The 18,106-nt window shown below is 38.9% G+C and overlaps 1 protein-coding gene across 1 annotated transcript in view; it reads right to left on the bottom strand.

The window, feature by feature from the left end:
- Positions 1-7,209: 7,209 nt before the first annotated feature.
- The window catches only part of DDC (dopa decarboxylase), an 80,789-nt gene continuing 69,892 nt past the window's right edge, over positions 7,210-18,106 (bottom strand). The window contains exons 12-15 of the mRNA XM_049777478.1: positions 17,091-17,189; positions 14,743-14,844; positions 9,574-9,794; positions 7,210-7,505 (exon numbers count right to left, since the gene is read on the bottom strand). Of these exons, the coding sequence (XP_049633435.1) occupies positions 9,588-9,794; positions 14,743-14,844; positions 17,091-17,189 (408 nt within the window). The 3' untranslated portion in view covers positions 7,210-7,505; positions 9,574-9,587. The remainder of the gene's footprint in view (positions 7,506-9,573; positions 9,795-14,742; positions 14,845-17,090; positions 17,190-18,106) is intronic.

The raw sequence follows: 18,106 nt of genomic DNA, 5'->3' as shown, positions 1-18,106 counted from the left end.
CACAGGCTATAGCATCAAATCTGAATAAGTAGGACTACTTCAAACTAAAAAGTTTCTGTATGGCAAAAGAAACATAGGCCAAAATTCTAAGACAGCTAACTGAATGGGAGAAAATTTTTGCACTTGACACATCAGGGATAAAGGTTTTTTATATATAGGATATACAAGTACTCACAAGGGTTTACTCCACAAAACTTAAAAACCTCATCAAAAATGGGGAGAAGAGGAATGAAAGACACTTCTCTGAAGAAGACCAACAGATGACCAACAGGCACATGACCAAATGTTCACAACATCATTAGAAAATCCAAATCAAGACAACAATGGGATATCATCTTACACTAGTGAGGATGGCACCTATCAAAAATAATGGAAAAAATTTCTTGGTGGGGATGCTGTGAAAAAGAAACTCTCATACACTACTTGTGGGAATTCTGCCTGGTCCAACCCCTAGGGAAAACAGTATGGAGGGTCTCAGTAAACTCAAAATTGAGCTGCCATATGACCCAGCAATCTCTGTTTTGGGCATCTATCCCCAGGACAGAAAAACATTCATCCAAAAGGATTTATGCACACCATTACTCATTGCAACACTCAGTACAATAGCTAAGATATGTCCAACAATGGATGAATTAATCATGAAAATGTGGTACATATATACCATGTAATACTACATAGCTGTAAGGAATGATGAACTCGTGCAGTTTGCTACAGCATGGTTAGAACTGAAAGATATTATGTTAAATGAAGCAAGCCAGAAGAAGGATAAATACTTATATGTGGTCTTTAGAATAACTGCATGAAGAGATGCAATGGTTTAAATGGGAATCCGCCTGAACACCCTTGGCCCAGAGAATAGCGAGAAGTAGGAAAGAAACTGAGTGGAGGAGGTGAAACAAATATAGAAAGCATGGAGGCCAGGGGCAAAATGGTCCCAGGTCCATTAGTGGAGATTAAAAAAGGGGACAGAACTAGATATCCAAGCCAAAAACAAGAACAATAGAATCAAAGGATCCAAACTAATGATCTAAACTGTAAATTATCTTGTTATACTGGCAGTCTGGAAGGCAAAAGGTAAGGTTGTATGGGATACACTCTGGAACATGGCGGAGGGAAATCGACATTGGTGGTGGAAATTGGCCTTAATCCATGTATGTCTGAAACCCAACTCGAAGGACTTTGTAATTCATAATAGTTTTAATAAAATAAAAAAAAATAAATACTCCATGCATGGCAAAGAAATGCAGGCTAAAATTAAAAGACATCCTACTGAATGGGAGAAGATATTTGCACAAAATATCTGTCAGGTAAAGAATTAATATCCTAAATATTCAACACGCTTACAAAGATTAACAAATGTAATAATGCCACAATAATGTGAAGGGGAAATCAACAGACACTTTTCTGAAGAAAATAATAGATGTCCAGTAGGAATATGAAAGTGTTTATTATCACTTATATCAGGGAAGTCCAATTCAATATGGCAAAGAGTGATCATCTGACTGCTGAGAATAACATCAAAAACACCTAGAACAAAACAGTCAGTGTTGACAGATACAACACAAAGAAGGCTCTCCTTCCCTGCTGGTGAGAATGTGGATCATTCAGCCCCTGTGGAGAATCCTTAGTTAAGTAATAGAGCTCCCATATTAACCTGTGATTTCATTTCTTGATATCCAATCTCAAAACACACAAACAATCATTAAAATGATGTGTCACCCATGTTCATTGCAATGCTTAATGTTACATTTAATCTGCACCTTCATTGCCACCATATCTCTTCCTTCACTGCTTGATTGTATAATACAAGGCCAGTTAAACTAATTCCTCATTTTGTCTCTATCTCTATACCATACTTACGTGATAATATCTGATAATTACCATCCTCTCACTTATTTGTCTTAGCATGATAACCTCCAGTTCCATCCACCTAGCTGCAAATGGCATAATTTCATATTTTTTACAGCTGCATGATAATCCATTTTGAAATTTCTTTATCCATTCATCTCTTATCAAACATCTATTTTTTTCATATCTTGGCTATTGTTCTGAGCACTGCAATGAACATAGATGTGCATTTATCGTTTTAGACTAATATTCTCAAGTTTGATGCCAAGAATTGCTGGGTCAAATGTCTTTTTGGGACAACTGTGTAGTGCTCAGGTCTTACTGGGTCTGCTCTCCTGATCATCTCTGGACAGACTCTGGTAGCTACGTGGGGTGTCAGGAATTGAGCTTCAGTCAACTGAATGGTAAGTGTCCTGTCCTCTATGCTATCTCTGTGGCCCCTGTGTTATATTTTTTTTAAGAATATACTGCTTTTCCAAAGATGCTGAGTATTCTTACTGCAACATTTCCATCAATGATGAATATTTCTTTTTTTTTTGTCACATCCCTAACACTTATTGCTTGATATGATTTTAATATATTTCATTCTCACTGATACAAGTTGACATATCATAGCTGTTTGGATTTTCATTTTCTGATAATTAGTGGTAAAGAACACCTTTTCAGATGCTTACTGGCAGTTCATATGTCTTCTTGAGTAAAGTGCCTGTTTGTCACTTTACTCTATTTTTATGTATGTGATTATTGTATTTTTGTTGATGAGTTTTGAGAGTGCTGTATATATCTTGAATTATTTTATGTAATGTCTTGCAGGAAAGTATTTTATCACATTCAATGGAGTGTTTTTATGTGAACATGAGTCTCTTTTCATATAAAACCTTATAATTTGATTTAGTTTTATTTGTTTTTGTGATCTTTACCAATCAATTTATAGAACCAAAAACATCTCTGGAGTGCTAAAGAGTTCTGCTGATGTTTTCCTTAATAAATCAACTGTATTCTGATTAATTTATTTTTTTTGCATTTGGCTAATCAGTTTTCCCAAGGCCATTTGTTGAAGAGACTTTCCTCACTTCAAGCACACATAGATTTTTCTCCAAATTTACTGAATTTTTTTTCTAATTATTTTCCTAGGTCATCAAGTGTTGTGTATGTAAACATTTTTATGGGATTATTATGTTACTGACCCTACCCTGATCAGTGATTGTGCCCTATCCTAGGGTGTGACCTGGCATTCTGCTCCCACCCTAGGGTGGTACCTGATTCTGCTCCCACCATTGGGTGGTATCTGATTCCACCATTGGATGGTACCTGATTCTGGGGCATAAAAGCAAGGGTCTGTGGAAGGTGAGGGCTTTTTTTTCTGGGGCCTATTCTTAGGCCTTTGGCTTCGGCCTCTTCACGAAATAAAGAGCTGTTTTCTTCGGAAGCCTGACTGCCTGTTGGCTTTCTTCCCACCGCATTCACCTCAGAACCGCCTACTGAATAGGGTAACAGACGCGTGGTCAGAGCTGGAGGAGAAAGGCCTCATCCTCCATCCCTCCATCAGTCAACCTCATCAGGGGCTGATTTGCAACAATCAAGAGTATTTTTTTCTTTGGTTTTTGGATTTTGAGTCACACCCGGCAGTTCACAGAGGATTATTCCTGGCTCTCTACTCAGAAATCGCTCCCTGGCAGGCACAGGAGACCATATGGGATGCCAGGATTCGAACCACTGTTGGTCCTGGGTTGGCCATTTGCAAGGCAAACGCCCTATTGCTGCACTATCTGAAATCACCCTCAGGCAGCAGCAAAAGTTCGGATTTACCTTAGGACCTTCATGGACTTCCATACCAGTCTGTTGATGTGGCTGAATTTCAATGTTTTTGTTTCAATGTTTACCGTTTATTTTTACTTATGCACCATGGATTATAAATCTCTTTATGATAGAATCAGGGTTTCAATATTCCATCTTCAAATCCATCACCAGTATCATCATGCCTTTATCAATGACCTCAGGTTCCCTCCCTCTCACCTCCCCATTAATTTCTTCATTTTTTTTCATTATTCCTAGTGCCTTGTGGGAATTGTGGGTGAGACTTTAATAAATTATAAATGTTCTCAGCCGCAATCCTGTGTTCATATTCCCAGAGGGTAGTCATAGTACTGCCTATGACTAATGATATCTGGCAGCCACAAATGCTTAGTGAGTATTTTCTTTGTTTTTGAGTCACACCCTACAGTGCTCAGGGATTAGTCCTGGCTCTGCACTCAGAAATCAGTCTTGGCAGGCTTGGCGGACCATATGGGATGCCAGAAATCAAAAGGGGTCCATGGTTGGCCATGTGCAAAGCAAATGCACTACCTCTGTGCTACCGATCCAATTTGTGAGTACTACTTAAGTGCTTATAAGGCCAATCTGGTGCCTGCGACACTGATTTTGTGCAGTTGGTTAACAATGGGGTAATAGCATTTGTACCCTGTGGCTGCTATCTCATCAAGATCTAGTTGGCCAGAAGTCCAACCCAGGGTTCACAGTATCTGGCAGATTTTGTGCCATAACAACAGTTTAAATGACTGAGACATTGGCTGAGGTTTGTGTTCATATGTACCCAATCATAGCGGTCTACAAGAAGCTCTTCACAGCTGTAGGGAGATGTTTGAATTTGCCAGCACTTGTCTCAGGCTGTCTGCTTTAAAGTAGACCAAATGGGCAGGGTCACCTCAGCTAGTTTGCTACCTATTATGTCTTTTTGATGTTGGTTCCCAAGTTCTTTGCTTGAAATGTCTGTTCTCCTAAATGTGGCTTGGGGACAACTGTACCCTGTCCAGCTGCCAGATTCTAGTCGATTTCTAACATGATGGTTATTGATATAAAATTTATTTTTTGAACTCTGTATCCTCTAACTTAAGTTTTAGATCGAAGTCTTTTCTAGTCAGTTTAGGACAGTTTTACCTGTTCTGAACCAATTGGATTGTCCAACAACTGAAACCTGAGGGTAAAACCTGTCATCCTTCAGGATCTGAGCTTTAATGATGGAACTGAGAAGAGTACTTTTGCAGCAGTGCTATGACTTTGAGACCTGCTTGGCAGAACTGATGGTGGGATACTTCTGAACAAAGCTCATTTGCCCTCCAGAATGACTCCTCCCTACATAAACCTAGTGTGACTTCATTACCATATTTATGGGGCTTACGAATTCCAGAGAGACTAAAACTCACAAAATCTAATATAAAATGAATTCTGTGAAAACCTAATAAATAACAGAAATTTTCTATGGTGAGATTTAAGGTAGGCAAGCCTGTTGGGATGGAGGCAAGACAGAGCCCCAATGGCTTGGCTTCTCTTGGATGTAACTGTCTTCAACTTGGACTGAAAAAAGCAACCCCTTTTTGTTGTATTGTGTCCCACACCTGTTTCAACTTAGAAAGTACCATTTTGAGTCCTTTGTACTTAGTTCCCTCCTTCCCTATATTCTTTTTGTTCTCTCTGACTCAGTAGTATGTTCCCTCAAGCCAGGAGCGATGTCTGAGCACATAGCTAGGAGTAACCCACTGGATGTGGCCCAAAACACTAAAAAAAAAAAAAAAAATAGTATGAGTGATTAGAGGTGCCCTCTCCTAAAATTAGAGAGACAGAAAGAGCTATCTATGTTGTTTGTTTTCCCCAAGAGCCTATGCTACCACCTTGCGTCAGAATTTCCAGGTATTTTCAGTTTGACTTCATTAAGTTGGAGGTTGAATTGAGGGAGAATAGGTTGAGCTGATGAAGGGCATAGTGTTGGAACCTAGTATTCATGTTGATGCACAATACTTAAAAATCTATATAAAAAATATAATCAGAAGACTAAGGAGATAGTTCAAGAGTTATAGTGCATTCTAGGCATAAACCTGGCCCAGGTTTGATGACTAGCATCACATGACCTCCTTACCTTGGGGCTAGCACTGGAAGCCCCAAGCATCACAGGATGTGACCTATAAACTCCCTGTAAGATCCCTAAGCATTGCCAAGGTGATCTAAGTGGTCCTAACATTGCAGAACCTGAGTAGTATTGCAGCTCTCGCCTAGTAGAATAAGTATAACTGGATAAGACCTTTGGCTAAGTATCCTCAGGACCTTTGGAAACCACCTGGATGGCCAACAACAATAACAACAACAACAACAACAAAATGCCAAGTTATATTTATTTTTTTCTTCAAATAGTTTTGAATGAAATATTAGAATTTTCAATTTACCATTTGCTGCATCCATTGGGTTCCTTAGTTAGGACAGGTCTGAAGTCAATGTTAATGGGTAGTTCTGGGTTGGTTTTGAATTTTAATTTGGGAGAGTCTAGGCAGCCTACCTGGTCAGACGTAGGGGTTATTTTTAGCAGATAGTAGAAATGAACAAAAATATCTGATTTCAGAAAATTTTGCTTTTTTGCAAGTTTCAGAGAGAAGAGATTATTATTTCAGAGAGAAGAAAGAATTCCTAGATATGACAAAATAAAAATGTAATATTTTTATATTAAGTAGCACTCTATTGGGTTCCAAGTACCTAATAATAAAAATATTTCATATTATTATAAAAATATAATGTAGCAATTTATATAAATGTAATGTAAAAGCAATATAGACATAGTTAAGTATAGAAATAAATTAAAATATTTCAAATTATTTAAAATGATAAATAAAATATGTTAAAATACTTAAAATAAATAAAATATTTAATATATATGAAACTAGAAAATTTATTTATTTTATGAATATCTTATTATCTTAAGGTTTCATTATAATGTATTATAATATAATTATAATTATCTTATAATTATCTTAAAGCCTACTAATAATAAATCTTTATAAGGGTTATTCTTTAAAATAAATATATATTTATACTTGAGTAAATGTTGCATCTCATTCATATTCTTGTTTGCATTAAGAGTTCTATAACTGGGGCCAGAAAGATAGCATGGAGGTAGGGTGTTTTCGTTGCATCCAGAAGGTCATTGGTTTGACTCTGGCATCCCATATGATCCCCCAAGCCTGCTAGGAGCGATTTCTGAGTGTAGATCCAGGAGTAACCCCTGAGCACTGCCGGATGTTAACTCCCCCCCACCACCACCAAAAAAAAGTTCTATAACTGTTACTTGTGACAATCCAGGCCAGATAGACATCAGTAAATTGGGTCTGTGGGTTAAAGTTTTTTTTCCATCAAACCAAATAGGACTGAGACTCTGGTTGTGTCTTTGTTCTGAATTTATTCCTTTATAATAACAAGTAATAATTGAATCTGATTAATACTTCTTGAACAGTGTCTTACATTTACTAAGAATTCAATAAAAATAAATATTTATTTGAACCAAAGGTATAACTCCAAGCTTATAATTATAGATAAGAAATATTTCAATATGACTTTTATGCCACTGATAGTTTTACAAGCATGAAACACTACAATTTTAAGCAGCAAAAAATCACAGCCAGATTATGTGAGAAGCTATATTCACTGGGACTAACTTGTCATACAGTAAAAAATACTTCTTCATTGGTGAGGTACTGAACAGTTTTGATCACATCTTCTGGATGGTTTAAAGAAAGAAAGAAGGTCACATTTAGGCTTGGTTGCATGGAATCAGGATGAGATTTGTTTGTATAGCATTCCACTTTTCCAATATATAATTTTTAAACTTCTGATATCTATTAGAAGGAAAGTAGCAAACATGTATTAGGAAAATCACATGTATTAGAAAAAGCAAAGAATCAAGTGCTTAGTACTTTTATTGTATTTTGATTCATAAAACGCATATCTGATCTTCCACGGTTCTGGTTCACAACTCCTAAAATCTTTGTAATTCCCCTAGTAATTATGTTTTATTCCAAAACATATCATTTTTATTTTAACAAACCTAAAAATGGGAATCTTTTATTCTCACTTTAGACCTCCAAGTAGGGGAGAGGAGCAAGAGGTTGAATTATTTGCCAATGGCTAATGGATCAGTCAATCATGGTACTGTAATGAAGCCTTTCTCAAACCTGAAAGGCTTGACTTAGAGAGCTTTCAATTTAGAGAATGTGAAGATCTGTAGGGAGTTCTCTGGAGAGGACAGGACCTCTATGCCCTTTGACCTTGACCTCTAGCTATGTTTCTTTGAACTGTTCCTTAGTTATATCCCTTTATATAATAAACCAGTGATATAGTAAGTAAAATGTTTCTCTAAATTTTCTGAACTACTTTGGCATTAATCAAGTCTAAGTGGGGGATCATGGGGACCCCTGAGAACCAGTTAATCAAAAGCACAGGTGACAACCTGTATTTGCAGTGGGTGTGTGATGTGTGTGGAAGTTGAGAGGACAGTCTTGTGGGATTTATCAGTTAAACTATGAGGTCTTCTTACTCTCTTTGGGAGAACAGTCAGGACTGAATTAAATTATAGGAGATCTCTCTGCTATCCCTAACATTGTCTGGTTGTTGTTCTCGTTGGTTGGAAGCCATGAATTGACTTCTCATACATGAATTACAATTTAAATTATTTTTTTGGTTTTGGATTACAGCTACCAATACCTAAAGCTTACTTCTGGCTTGGTGCACAGTGAGCACTTTGGATGGTGTTCACAGGAACATATGGGGTTCTAGGGAAAGTAACCAAGTTGGCCACATTAAAGGCAAGCGCCTTACTGATTGTCCAAACTCTCTATCTCTCTAGCTTTTACTTTTTTGAGCAAACTGGGATTTCAGGTTTTCATGGTTAATTGTAAAATCAACCCATGTGTTGTATCGCCAACCGCAGGTGAACAAGTATGAACCAAGGTCATAATAATTCAAACCAGGCAGAGAGTAAAACACATGTAGTCTGGCAGTCTTCTACCTCGTATGGAGCACAAGTTGCTGCTTTTTTTGAGTCCAGAGACCACCCCTGGGTGTGGTAGTAAGGACAGAGTAAGGACAGATAGCTCAGGCTATCCTGAGACATTCCAAATTTATAAATAAGACAGTCTGTTTTGGTATAAATCCAAGTTATAAATAAACATACAAAAGAACCAGGACAATCTTTGTTTTAGGTAAAATAAGGTGTAACCTAACAGTTAATAAGGACAAAAAAGATAAAGCTATATTTGATCTGTAAAATTAACTGATCAGATATAGACACTGAGGTTTTACATACCCCATAAGTAGATAATAGAGGGAGAAAGGAGGCAGAAAGACACAGGAGATAATTAGAGGCAAGTCACAACACCCTTGCCTCCCAATGTAGAAAATAAGATAAAGTTGATAATTTTATTTTAGGGTTATAATAAGCTATAAGTTATGCTCAGGGATTACTCTTGGCTTTATTTCTGATGATACGCACAGAACCATAGAAGATACGGTGCAAAGAACCTGGGTCAATGGCATTCAGGGCAAGTACCCTACCCTCAATACTATCTCTCTCGCACCTGAAGGTAGACATTCTCAAAATATTCTGATATGAAGACTTTTGAGATGATTGTGACTGTGACATATTATCCTCAAATTCACCCTAGTCAGTAATTGAGCCTTGTTAACCAGGTGTTTCATGCATGTTCACACTACTGACTTCAGAATGGGCTAAAGCTCTGGATCAAACAAAAATTCTTTCCTGCACCAGCGGGAATGGTACATATCGGTCACATCACATTCTTTCTAGACATTTCCATTTTCCAGCTAAATATAGAAAAGAGTGTTATGACAGTAGCCTGACTCATCAACAACTGAAAAGATATGAGGGTGGAATTCAGTGCAACTCACCTACTGCAGCTGGCTCATTTGCCCTTGGTGTTGGCTTTCAGAAGTTCAGAGGCTTTCTCTCTAATGTGGTCCCAGGCAAAGTGTATATGAGCAGACTCCACAGTGCGGGAGCAGATGGCAAAACGCAGCACAAAGTTGTCCCTGAGGTGACAGGGAACCAAGTGGATTTTTTTGGCATTGTTTATACTTTCCAGAAGAGCTTCATTTAATTGATTGGATCCCTGTAGGTATTGAGAGAAGAGTTGTGTTCAGGGCTATGAAGAGTCAATAAGTCAGCGAATGAACTGAGACCCAAGTTTGGCAGTTCTGCCGGGCATGAGTGAGAGACATTGGCACCTAAAATAATCCAGTAGACATTCTATTAGAAACTATTCCCAAGAGACTGCAAGACCATTTCTTTTTTTTAATAATACTTTATTTAAGCCCCATAATTACAAAAATGTTGTAGTTTGGTTTTAGTTATAGCAAAGAACACCCCCCTTCACCAGTGCAACCTTCCATCACCAGTGCCCTCCCATCTCCCTTCCCCTCGCCCCTCCGCCTGTATTCGAAACAGGCATTCTAGTTCTCTCATTTACCATTATCATAATAGTTGTTAGTGCAGTTATTCTCTAACTACACTCGCCATTCTTTGTGGTAAGCTTCATATTGTGGGTCAGTCCTTTCAGCCCTCATCTCAATTGTCTCTGAGTATTTTAAATCCCACAGATGAGTGAGACTATTCTGCGTCTATCTCTCTCCCTCTGACTTATTTCACTCAGCATAGTAGTTTCCCTGTCCATCCATATATTGGAAAATTTTATGACTTAATTTTTTCTAATAGCTGCATAATATTCCATTGTGTGTATGTACCACAGTTTCTTTAGCCACTCATTTGTTGAAGGGCATCTGGGTTGATTCCAGATTCTGGCTATTGTAAATAGCATGCAAGACCATTTCTTTATGTTCAACTATGCTTTGTGTTCAAATAGAATTCTTCTGGTCTTGAACACATTGTTGCTATATAGATGAGGTAACTACATACTAAAAAGCATATATGGACAATACAACAATCATACAATCCAACTATGATACGCACATTTTAAATTTTTATGTGTTTATTTTGAGTTGAGTGCATCATGGCTCAATGTGGTGGCATCATGTCTCTGTGTTCCTCTGTCCTCACGGGTCACTCCTGCTGAGCCTCATGGGGGCCATATGTGATGCCAGAGATTGAACTCAGGTCCACATGCCACATGCCAGGTACAAGCCCTACCTACTATAATATTATTCTTGCCCCCAATAAGTACATTTTTTAATGAATTTTCTACAGTGGTAGGGTAGGGAGAGGAAGAGAACCTTTGGTTTGATGGAAAGATACTGACACTTGTGAAATGTGCTTTGGATTACAACATTGATTATGTTATCAAAAGTTTTATAAATCACAGTGCCTTATTTTTGGCTTTTGGGTTACACCCATCAACTGGCTCAGGAATTACTCATGGCTCTGCACTCAGAAATTGCTCCTGGCAGGCACAGGGGACCATATGGGATGCTGTCCTAGATTGGCTGCATGAAAGGCAAATGCCATACCACTATGCTATCTCTCTGGCCCCTAAAATAGACTTTTTTTTTTTCAAAAAATTATCCTTCTAAGTCCTGAGGGTATTTTTTAAAAGAATATTCCTAGGGCCCGGAGAGATAGCACAGCGGTGTTTGCCTTGCAAGCAGCCGATCCAGGACCAAAGGTGGTTGGTTAGAATCCCGGTGTCCCATATGGTCCCCTGTGCCTGCCAAGAGCTATTTCTGAGCAGACAGCCAGGAGTAACCCCTGAGCAACGCTGGGTGTGGCCCAAAAACCAAAAAAAAAAAAAAAAAAAAAAAAAAAAAAAAAAAAAAAAAAGATTGTTACTAGCTATAAAAATAAAAGAATTTTCCTAGAGATGGTCCATACTGAGGAACTTAAACAGTAGATCTGAGCAGAACTGAGCTTCCTAATGAGTCTCATACATAAAGACATATGTTTCAACAATATAGCAAATAAAGCATAATAGTCAACTTCTTACTAGAATCTGGAGAAACTGGTCATAACATAGGACCAAGGTGCCATTGTTTGGCTTTCCCTTTGAAGGGATCAGTCTAGCAGTTTGGAACAGAAAGACAGAGTTCAGGTTGGACTATTTATCAGGCCATATTTTCTCCCTTGTGTGCCAATTCCTGGGCAATTGACTCTGCCCTCTATTCTCTATCCTTTTCTGATCCCAAATAGTGTCTCCACCCTCTGTTAGCCACACAGTTAAAGCAAAAGAGGACTGACAGTGGAGCCTTGTAGACTTGGTCATGCAACCCTCACCTCACAGGACTGAATTTTTCTGGGTTTCACTCTGTTCTGAGTAGTAGGAAGAACTGTTTAAAGAGAAAAATCCAGTCTGGCCCAGACACACAGACAGATATTGGAATCCAGCCTGAGGCCCAAGGAGATTCATTCAGCTCTTAACTGTAGTGCTACCATTGGTTTTACATAGGCAGCTACTGAGAATGTTAGTTCAGAAAGCATTGCCATCACCAACCCCAGGTAAATCTGTTCCAGGAGGATAATGGAAAAGAATATGCTAAAAGGAACCAAAACTGTACCATAAAGATTTACCATAAGAGAAAACATCTGATAAATATTAAGTGCAGAAAGTAAAAACCAATGGTTTAGCAAAAATGTGCTTCTTATTGGAGACATTCTCTGTGTTCTGAAACATTAGTAAAGAATTGGCATAGACTAAAAAAAATAAATAGGAGCAAGATGCCAGAAAGAAAAGATATTAAGTAGGATGTGGAGAGAAAAAAAGAGTAGGATGGGAGGAGAGACAGAAGAGAATGCAGAATGAGAATAGAGTGGGTCGGAGCTATAGCACAGTGATAGGGTGTTTGCCTTGCATATGGCTGACCTGGGACAGATCTAGGTTCAAACCCTGGTATCCCATATAGTCCCCCAAGCCTGCCAGAAGCGATTTCTGAGCGCAGAGCTAGGAGAAACCCCTGAGCGCCACTGGGGTTATACACAAACATGCAAAAAGAATAATAATAGAGGGCTAGTTGGATGAAGATGGGGATGAGAGGAAGTCAGTTATAAATACTATCAGTGTATGGTCCTATTACTGTGTTTTGAATCAAATGAAGTTCCTTTATATGTTGGAGTGGTAGATGATGTATTTGAAATTCATGCTGGCGACAACTGGAACAAGAATTAATTATGACAAGATAAACAAAAACTTCTTAGAAATACCCTGGATTTCAAATCTGACTGAATATTACTAGTAGAATGAGAAGCATATGTATAATGGAGTTGGGTTACCACTAATTATGAAAAGAGAACAAAATGTAACCAAAATATGCCCTTGTCTAACCTTGATAACATTATGACTAAAGGAGCTGTGTTAAAAGGCAACATACGAATGACTTCATTAACAGATCTTCACAATATACCAAGCCATCACAACAGAAATCAGATCAATAACATCTGAAAATTACAGTATGGGATGATAGATTTTTGGGGGGCTTCTTTGGGGAGGATGATGATGTTCTCAAATTTATTTATGTAAAAGCTGGGATAGATGCTAAAATACTTCAAGTGGACATATCAATGATACCTCAATTACATTGGTGAAATGTGAAAATCGAAAGCCTGCAAGAACATTGGTGGTAAAATAAATACAAAAACAATTGGAATATAAGTCTCAGCAGAATGCCAGCATCAAATCTGGTGAAGTGTGAAGCCTGTTACAGTATTGCAGAATCTGTAGGGCTGTGAGGCTGTTCCACATGAAACTGGGTGTGAGCATATGCTCACTGATCGTCTATGACCATGATCTTAGGAATCCTCTCTCCCCTTTCTGCTACTTCCAGACTTTTCAGAACTGGTTCTCATCATCACCTTCGATCTCTAAGAATCTCAAAGAGGGATGAGTTATGAGAAGTCCCATGTCATAACCATGCAACTGAGCCATGGCAGTTTTCCTAAATGCCTTTCTTGAATTTGGATAAGAACCTTGTAGAAAGGGGGGGGGGGGGGTTCTGTTTTATTTTTAAGAGCTGATTCAAACATTAAGGCATTAAGTTGTCTAAGAGCCTCATTTTTACAGAACAGATTCAGTAAGGACCTGTATCCTCTGTTTTATGGAATCTTTTGAGAAACTTGGCGATGGATCGCCAAGACTCCAATTACAGAGCAAGCACATTTGTCTTTGTCACAGCCACAGCCCATCTTATCTATGTGTATTTGTGTGTGGGTATGCATACATGTGTCATGTGTGTACTAGAATCGAGGAGAAATGAGGAGGCATGTTAAGATGCAAATTTTGGGGGCTACCACCTTTTTCATAGAACCTTGGGATTACATTATTTAACCCCATACTCCCGTATTTTTCTATAAAACTAAGAGGAAAGGCATAAAGAAAGGCTGGGATCCAAGGGCCAAGTGTCTCAGATGCATTGGTGGGGAAAAAAATAAGGCCAGAACTAAATATCCAAGCCAAAGTCAACAATAATAGAATCAAGGGGCCTAAAATTTAACAATCTAAACTCAAAGGAGCCTGTTGCACTGACAGGCCAGGGAGCAAAGGGTGTTGGGAAAGGATGCATCCTGGGTCCACTGGTGGAGGGAGGTTGACATTGATGGTGGGAAGGGCCCTGACTCATTGTATAGTTGAAATTCAACTACGAAGGCTTCTGTGATCACAGTGGTTTCACTAAAATACAATTTTTAAAAAATGCAAATTTTGTCCTGTGAGATTAGGGTCCAATGCTAGCATTTTTAGCATCTTCAAAATGATACTAATTTTCTTCACTCTTGGGAGTGACACTAAGGGTAGTGGCTCTAATAGATAATAATATTATTATTATTATTAATAATGATAATAATAATAATAGATAGTCCAATTCTTAAACACTGGTAAGTGTCCTAGAGCCAAGGAATAAAACAAGTGAGGATTCACAGCCTATGATCAAGGAAGAGAAAACAATTCATGGAGAAGATCTAGGCAATTGTTAGGTAGAGTGGAAAGTGGTGGAGGAACAGTTGACTGGGATATGATCTAATTCTGAGTGTGCTCTAAACACAAAGGTCCTAAATGACACATTCCTCTCTATCACATTGAAAGAAAACAAGATGATTGTAATAAAGTTGACTATTGAACATACCTTGAGCCGGAAGCAGACCAGCCCCAGTGTGACTGCTGCACAGATCTCAAAGCGAGGATCCTGCCGCACCAGAGACTCAAACTCATGAGACAGCTGGACATGCTTGAAGGGAAAGGGGGGAACTTGGGTGAGTCTCTAGCTACCATTTAATCCCCTAGAAAACATCCTCAGACTGCACATTGATATTTTATTTATATGCTCTTAGCTATTTTCTTCAAGTGTTTGTCTATGGCACCTGTCCATTCACACACAGGTTGAAAATATTCATCATGGAGAAAGGGTTATCGCCTTCAGAAAAACACCAACCATAAATTTCTAGGCTGCATTTTTTTAATCCTCTCCCCATCATTTTGGAATAAACTCTTTGAAGATGAATTTGAACATACTTAAACAGTGTGGCTTTTATCTTTGGTATAGGTTCCTAGTGCAAGCTGTGTGCTTCACCACAGAGTAAATCACACAACACCAACACAGGTGAAACAAACTTAGGCCCAGCTTGCAAATAAGGACACTGAGGATGTGATCCTAATGTGATCCTAATGCCTAGGATGTAACCTTCAATTCTACATTCCACAGCTGCCATAGTGGTTGTTCCATGGCATTTGCTACCAAGAGTTGTAGCGAGTCACCTGGCATTCAAGATTTGCCTCTCATGAAATAAGCCACCCTATTAGATTTCTAGATCAAGGAAGGAGTTTTTGGGAGCTCAAACGCTATCCAAATAGTGTTTATCCAAATTAATATCCAAAGTAAGCCTGAGAAAAGTATCTCTATGTTTAGGAACACATCTTGCTCTTCTAGACAAAGACATCTAGCATAGTGCTGTCACTTGTTGATGCTCAAGAAATAATTTGAGTATTAGTACTCAAATGGGAATGAAGAAATATTTATTTAACAGTTATGTCCACCAGAGGGCACCAAAGAATTTAGGTTCACAGTGGTTCACCATAACAATAATCACCCCACATCATCCTTGGGACTCAAGACTGAAACCTGCTCCTGGTTTGCATGGACTGTTTTTAACATGAAGCAGCTCAATCCCACCCAGTTGTCCATTAACTTAAAGCTGGAATTATTAAGGTAAGATTAAGCCACTAGTTTTTGCCACTAGTTTATCTTTTTTGTGAAGAAACAAAATCCTCCATCATTATGAAGCTATACAATAGGATCTCTTATCCATAAACTCACAATACCTTTCTTTTCTAGAACTATTCCCAAATAAAACCAATTTTCCTATGTTTGTCGCCTTATGGTTACCTTCTAAGATGGACAGATGCCATGTGGCATAAGGTAAATACTAAGTCATGCTTGTAAATGTATGGTAGATCCTTGGCACATGAATTGAAGAGAATAAAGTGCCAATAGGGAGAGAGAACCTCTGTCCATTAAGAACTCACAGCTGAGACAAGATGCAAAATGAAAGATATTGGCTGAAACCTATGTGCCTATACAACTAAATAATAGAACCTACAGAAATGGCAGCCTAAAATAAGATTACAGCTTCCTTAAATAGGAAGGAAGTGGGAGGGAAGGAAGGAAGGAAGGTATGAAGGGAGGGAAGGAAGGAATATAAGGAAGGGAGGGAGGGAGGAAAGGAAGGAAGAAAGGATGGAAGGAAGGAGAAAGGAAAGGATGGAGAGAAGGAGGAAAAGAAGGAATGAAGGGGAAAAGGGAGGGAGGGAAGGAGGGATGGAAGGAAGGGGAAAAGGGAGGGAGGGAGGAAGGGAAGGAAGGAAGGAAGGAAGGAAGGTAGGAAGGAAGGAAGGAAGGAAGGAAGGAAGGAAGGAAGGAAGGAAGGAAGGAAGGAAGGAAGGAAGGAAGGAAGGAAGGAAGGAAGGAAGGAAGGAGAATTTTGGTTCAAGGTGAAACTTGAAGAGATTGGTAGTTCTCAAATTTTAACCCTCATCATTACTACTGTTTTCACATAGTAAAACAGGAAACTGGAACCTGATCAAGGAAGCTAGTTTGCAGCAAGCTGTGTGAGTTGAAGGCTTATTTGAGAATCCTTGGGTTGGTCATGATTGACAAGTATTCCCACTCAACATTAAGACTTTCCTTTTGTGGAAAAAATCATTGTCTCCACTGTTTCTACTGTTGACTGACCCTGTTTGAGAGATGTGACTAAGATGCTAGCAACGCAGCTTCTTCACTGGAATGGTCCCCCACAAAGGACACCTTTCATGGAAACATCTAGAAGATACACCAGATGCACTAACCATCACATAAATACTCTACTCTCAATATCCCACACCATAGTCATTCTCCCTTTGCCTATCAATGCATCATGGTTCATTTCTAAAGCTCCCGCAGTCCTTGCTATTTCCCTGATACGTAATGAAAATAATAACCTTGCGGATATAGGCTTGCAGTCCCTTGACTCCATACATTCTAAACACAAACCACATTTTCAAAGAGCGGAATCTTCGGCCCAGTGGTAACTGCCAGTGCTGGAAAACAAAACAAAATGACGTGTCAGTGAGAAATAGTTTAGAGCCTTTTACCTCCTGGGCTCCCCTGTTTCTCTTGGAGGCAGCCAATTCTATGAAAGTCTCCTGTTCTAGATGGATGGCAAAGTTGAGTGTTCAGTGGGCTATGGACATTGTGTACTGCAGGAGACTTTCTCTGAAAATGTTGACAGGAGTGTGGCCTTTCAGAGCCTTCTCTGGCTCCAGAAAAGAGGATAAAACCCTACACATGCTTTGCTTCACATTTTTTAGATCCCTGAATCATTTTCTAGATAGTATTAATTTTCCTTCTGCTCTGCTAACAGGCATGCATAGCTCATCGGGCCCTCTTAGTAAGGAATATATCTTTCAGTAGAATGGTCCTTAAGTAAGCTTTGCCTCTGCTTTTGCCAGTTTTTTCTTACTTCATCAGGTGACTTCACTCTCCATTCTGTGGAGAGTGTTCTGTAGTTGTTAATATACTACTAGCTCAAGCAAAGAAGAAGGAGGCAGGGAATAACAATAGAGCCATTGGATCAGACAAAGTAGTAACATCTCCTTGTGATTTATTTTACATTTATTGTTAAAATTTTCTTGTTTGGGGGCCATAATCAATAGCTGGAGGCTACTTCCAGCTTGGTTCTGTGCCTTGGAGTCAGTCTCAGAGATGCCTACATGACCGTGAGGTGCCAGAGATTGGATAGATATGTGACTCAGAATTGCAAAGCATGCACTCCAGCCTTCTGAGTCATTCCTCTGGTCACTTGTCATTTTGCAGCTTGTATTGGTAATACAGAGGGGGAACTCCCCTTTGGGGCTCTTGCCAAAAACAGAGCTGAGAGGAGAGGCTTCTTAGCACAGGAAGTGATACCATATAATGGTCCAGCAATGCCCAGGTCTGCTTCATGGCGGAATGGTTG

The sequence above is a fragment of the Suncus etruscus genome, chromosome 7 (assembly GCF_024139225.1).
Source record: "Suncus etruscus isolate mSunEtr1 chromosome 7, mSunEtr1.pri.cur, whole genome shotgun sequence".
NCBI lineage: Eukaryota > Metazoa > Chordata > Mammalia > Eulipotyphla > Soricidae > Suncus > Suncus etruscus.
This window is presented reverse-complemented; position numbering and strand designations above follow the sequence as displayed.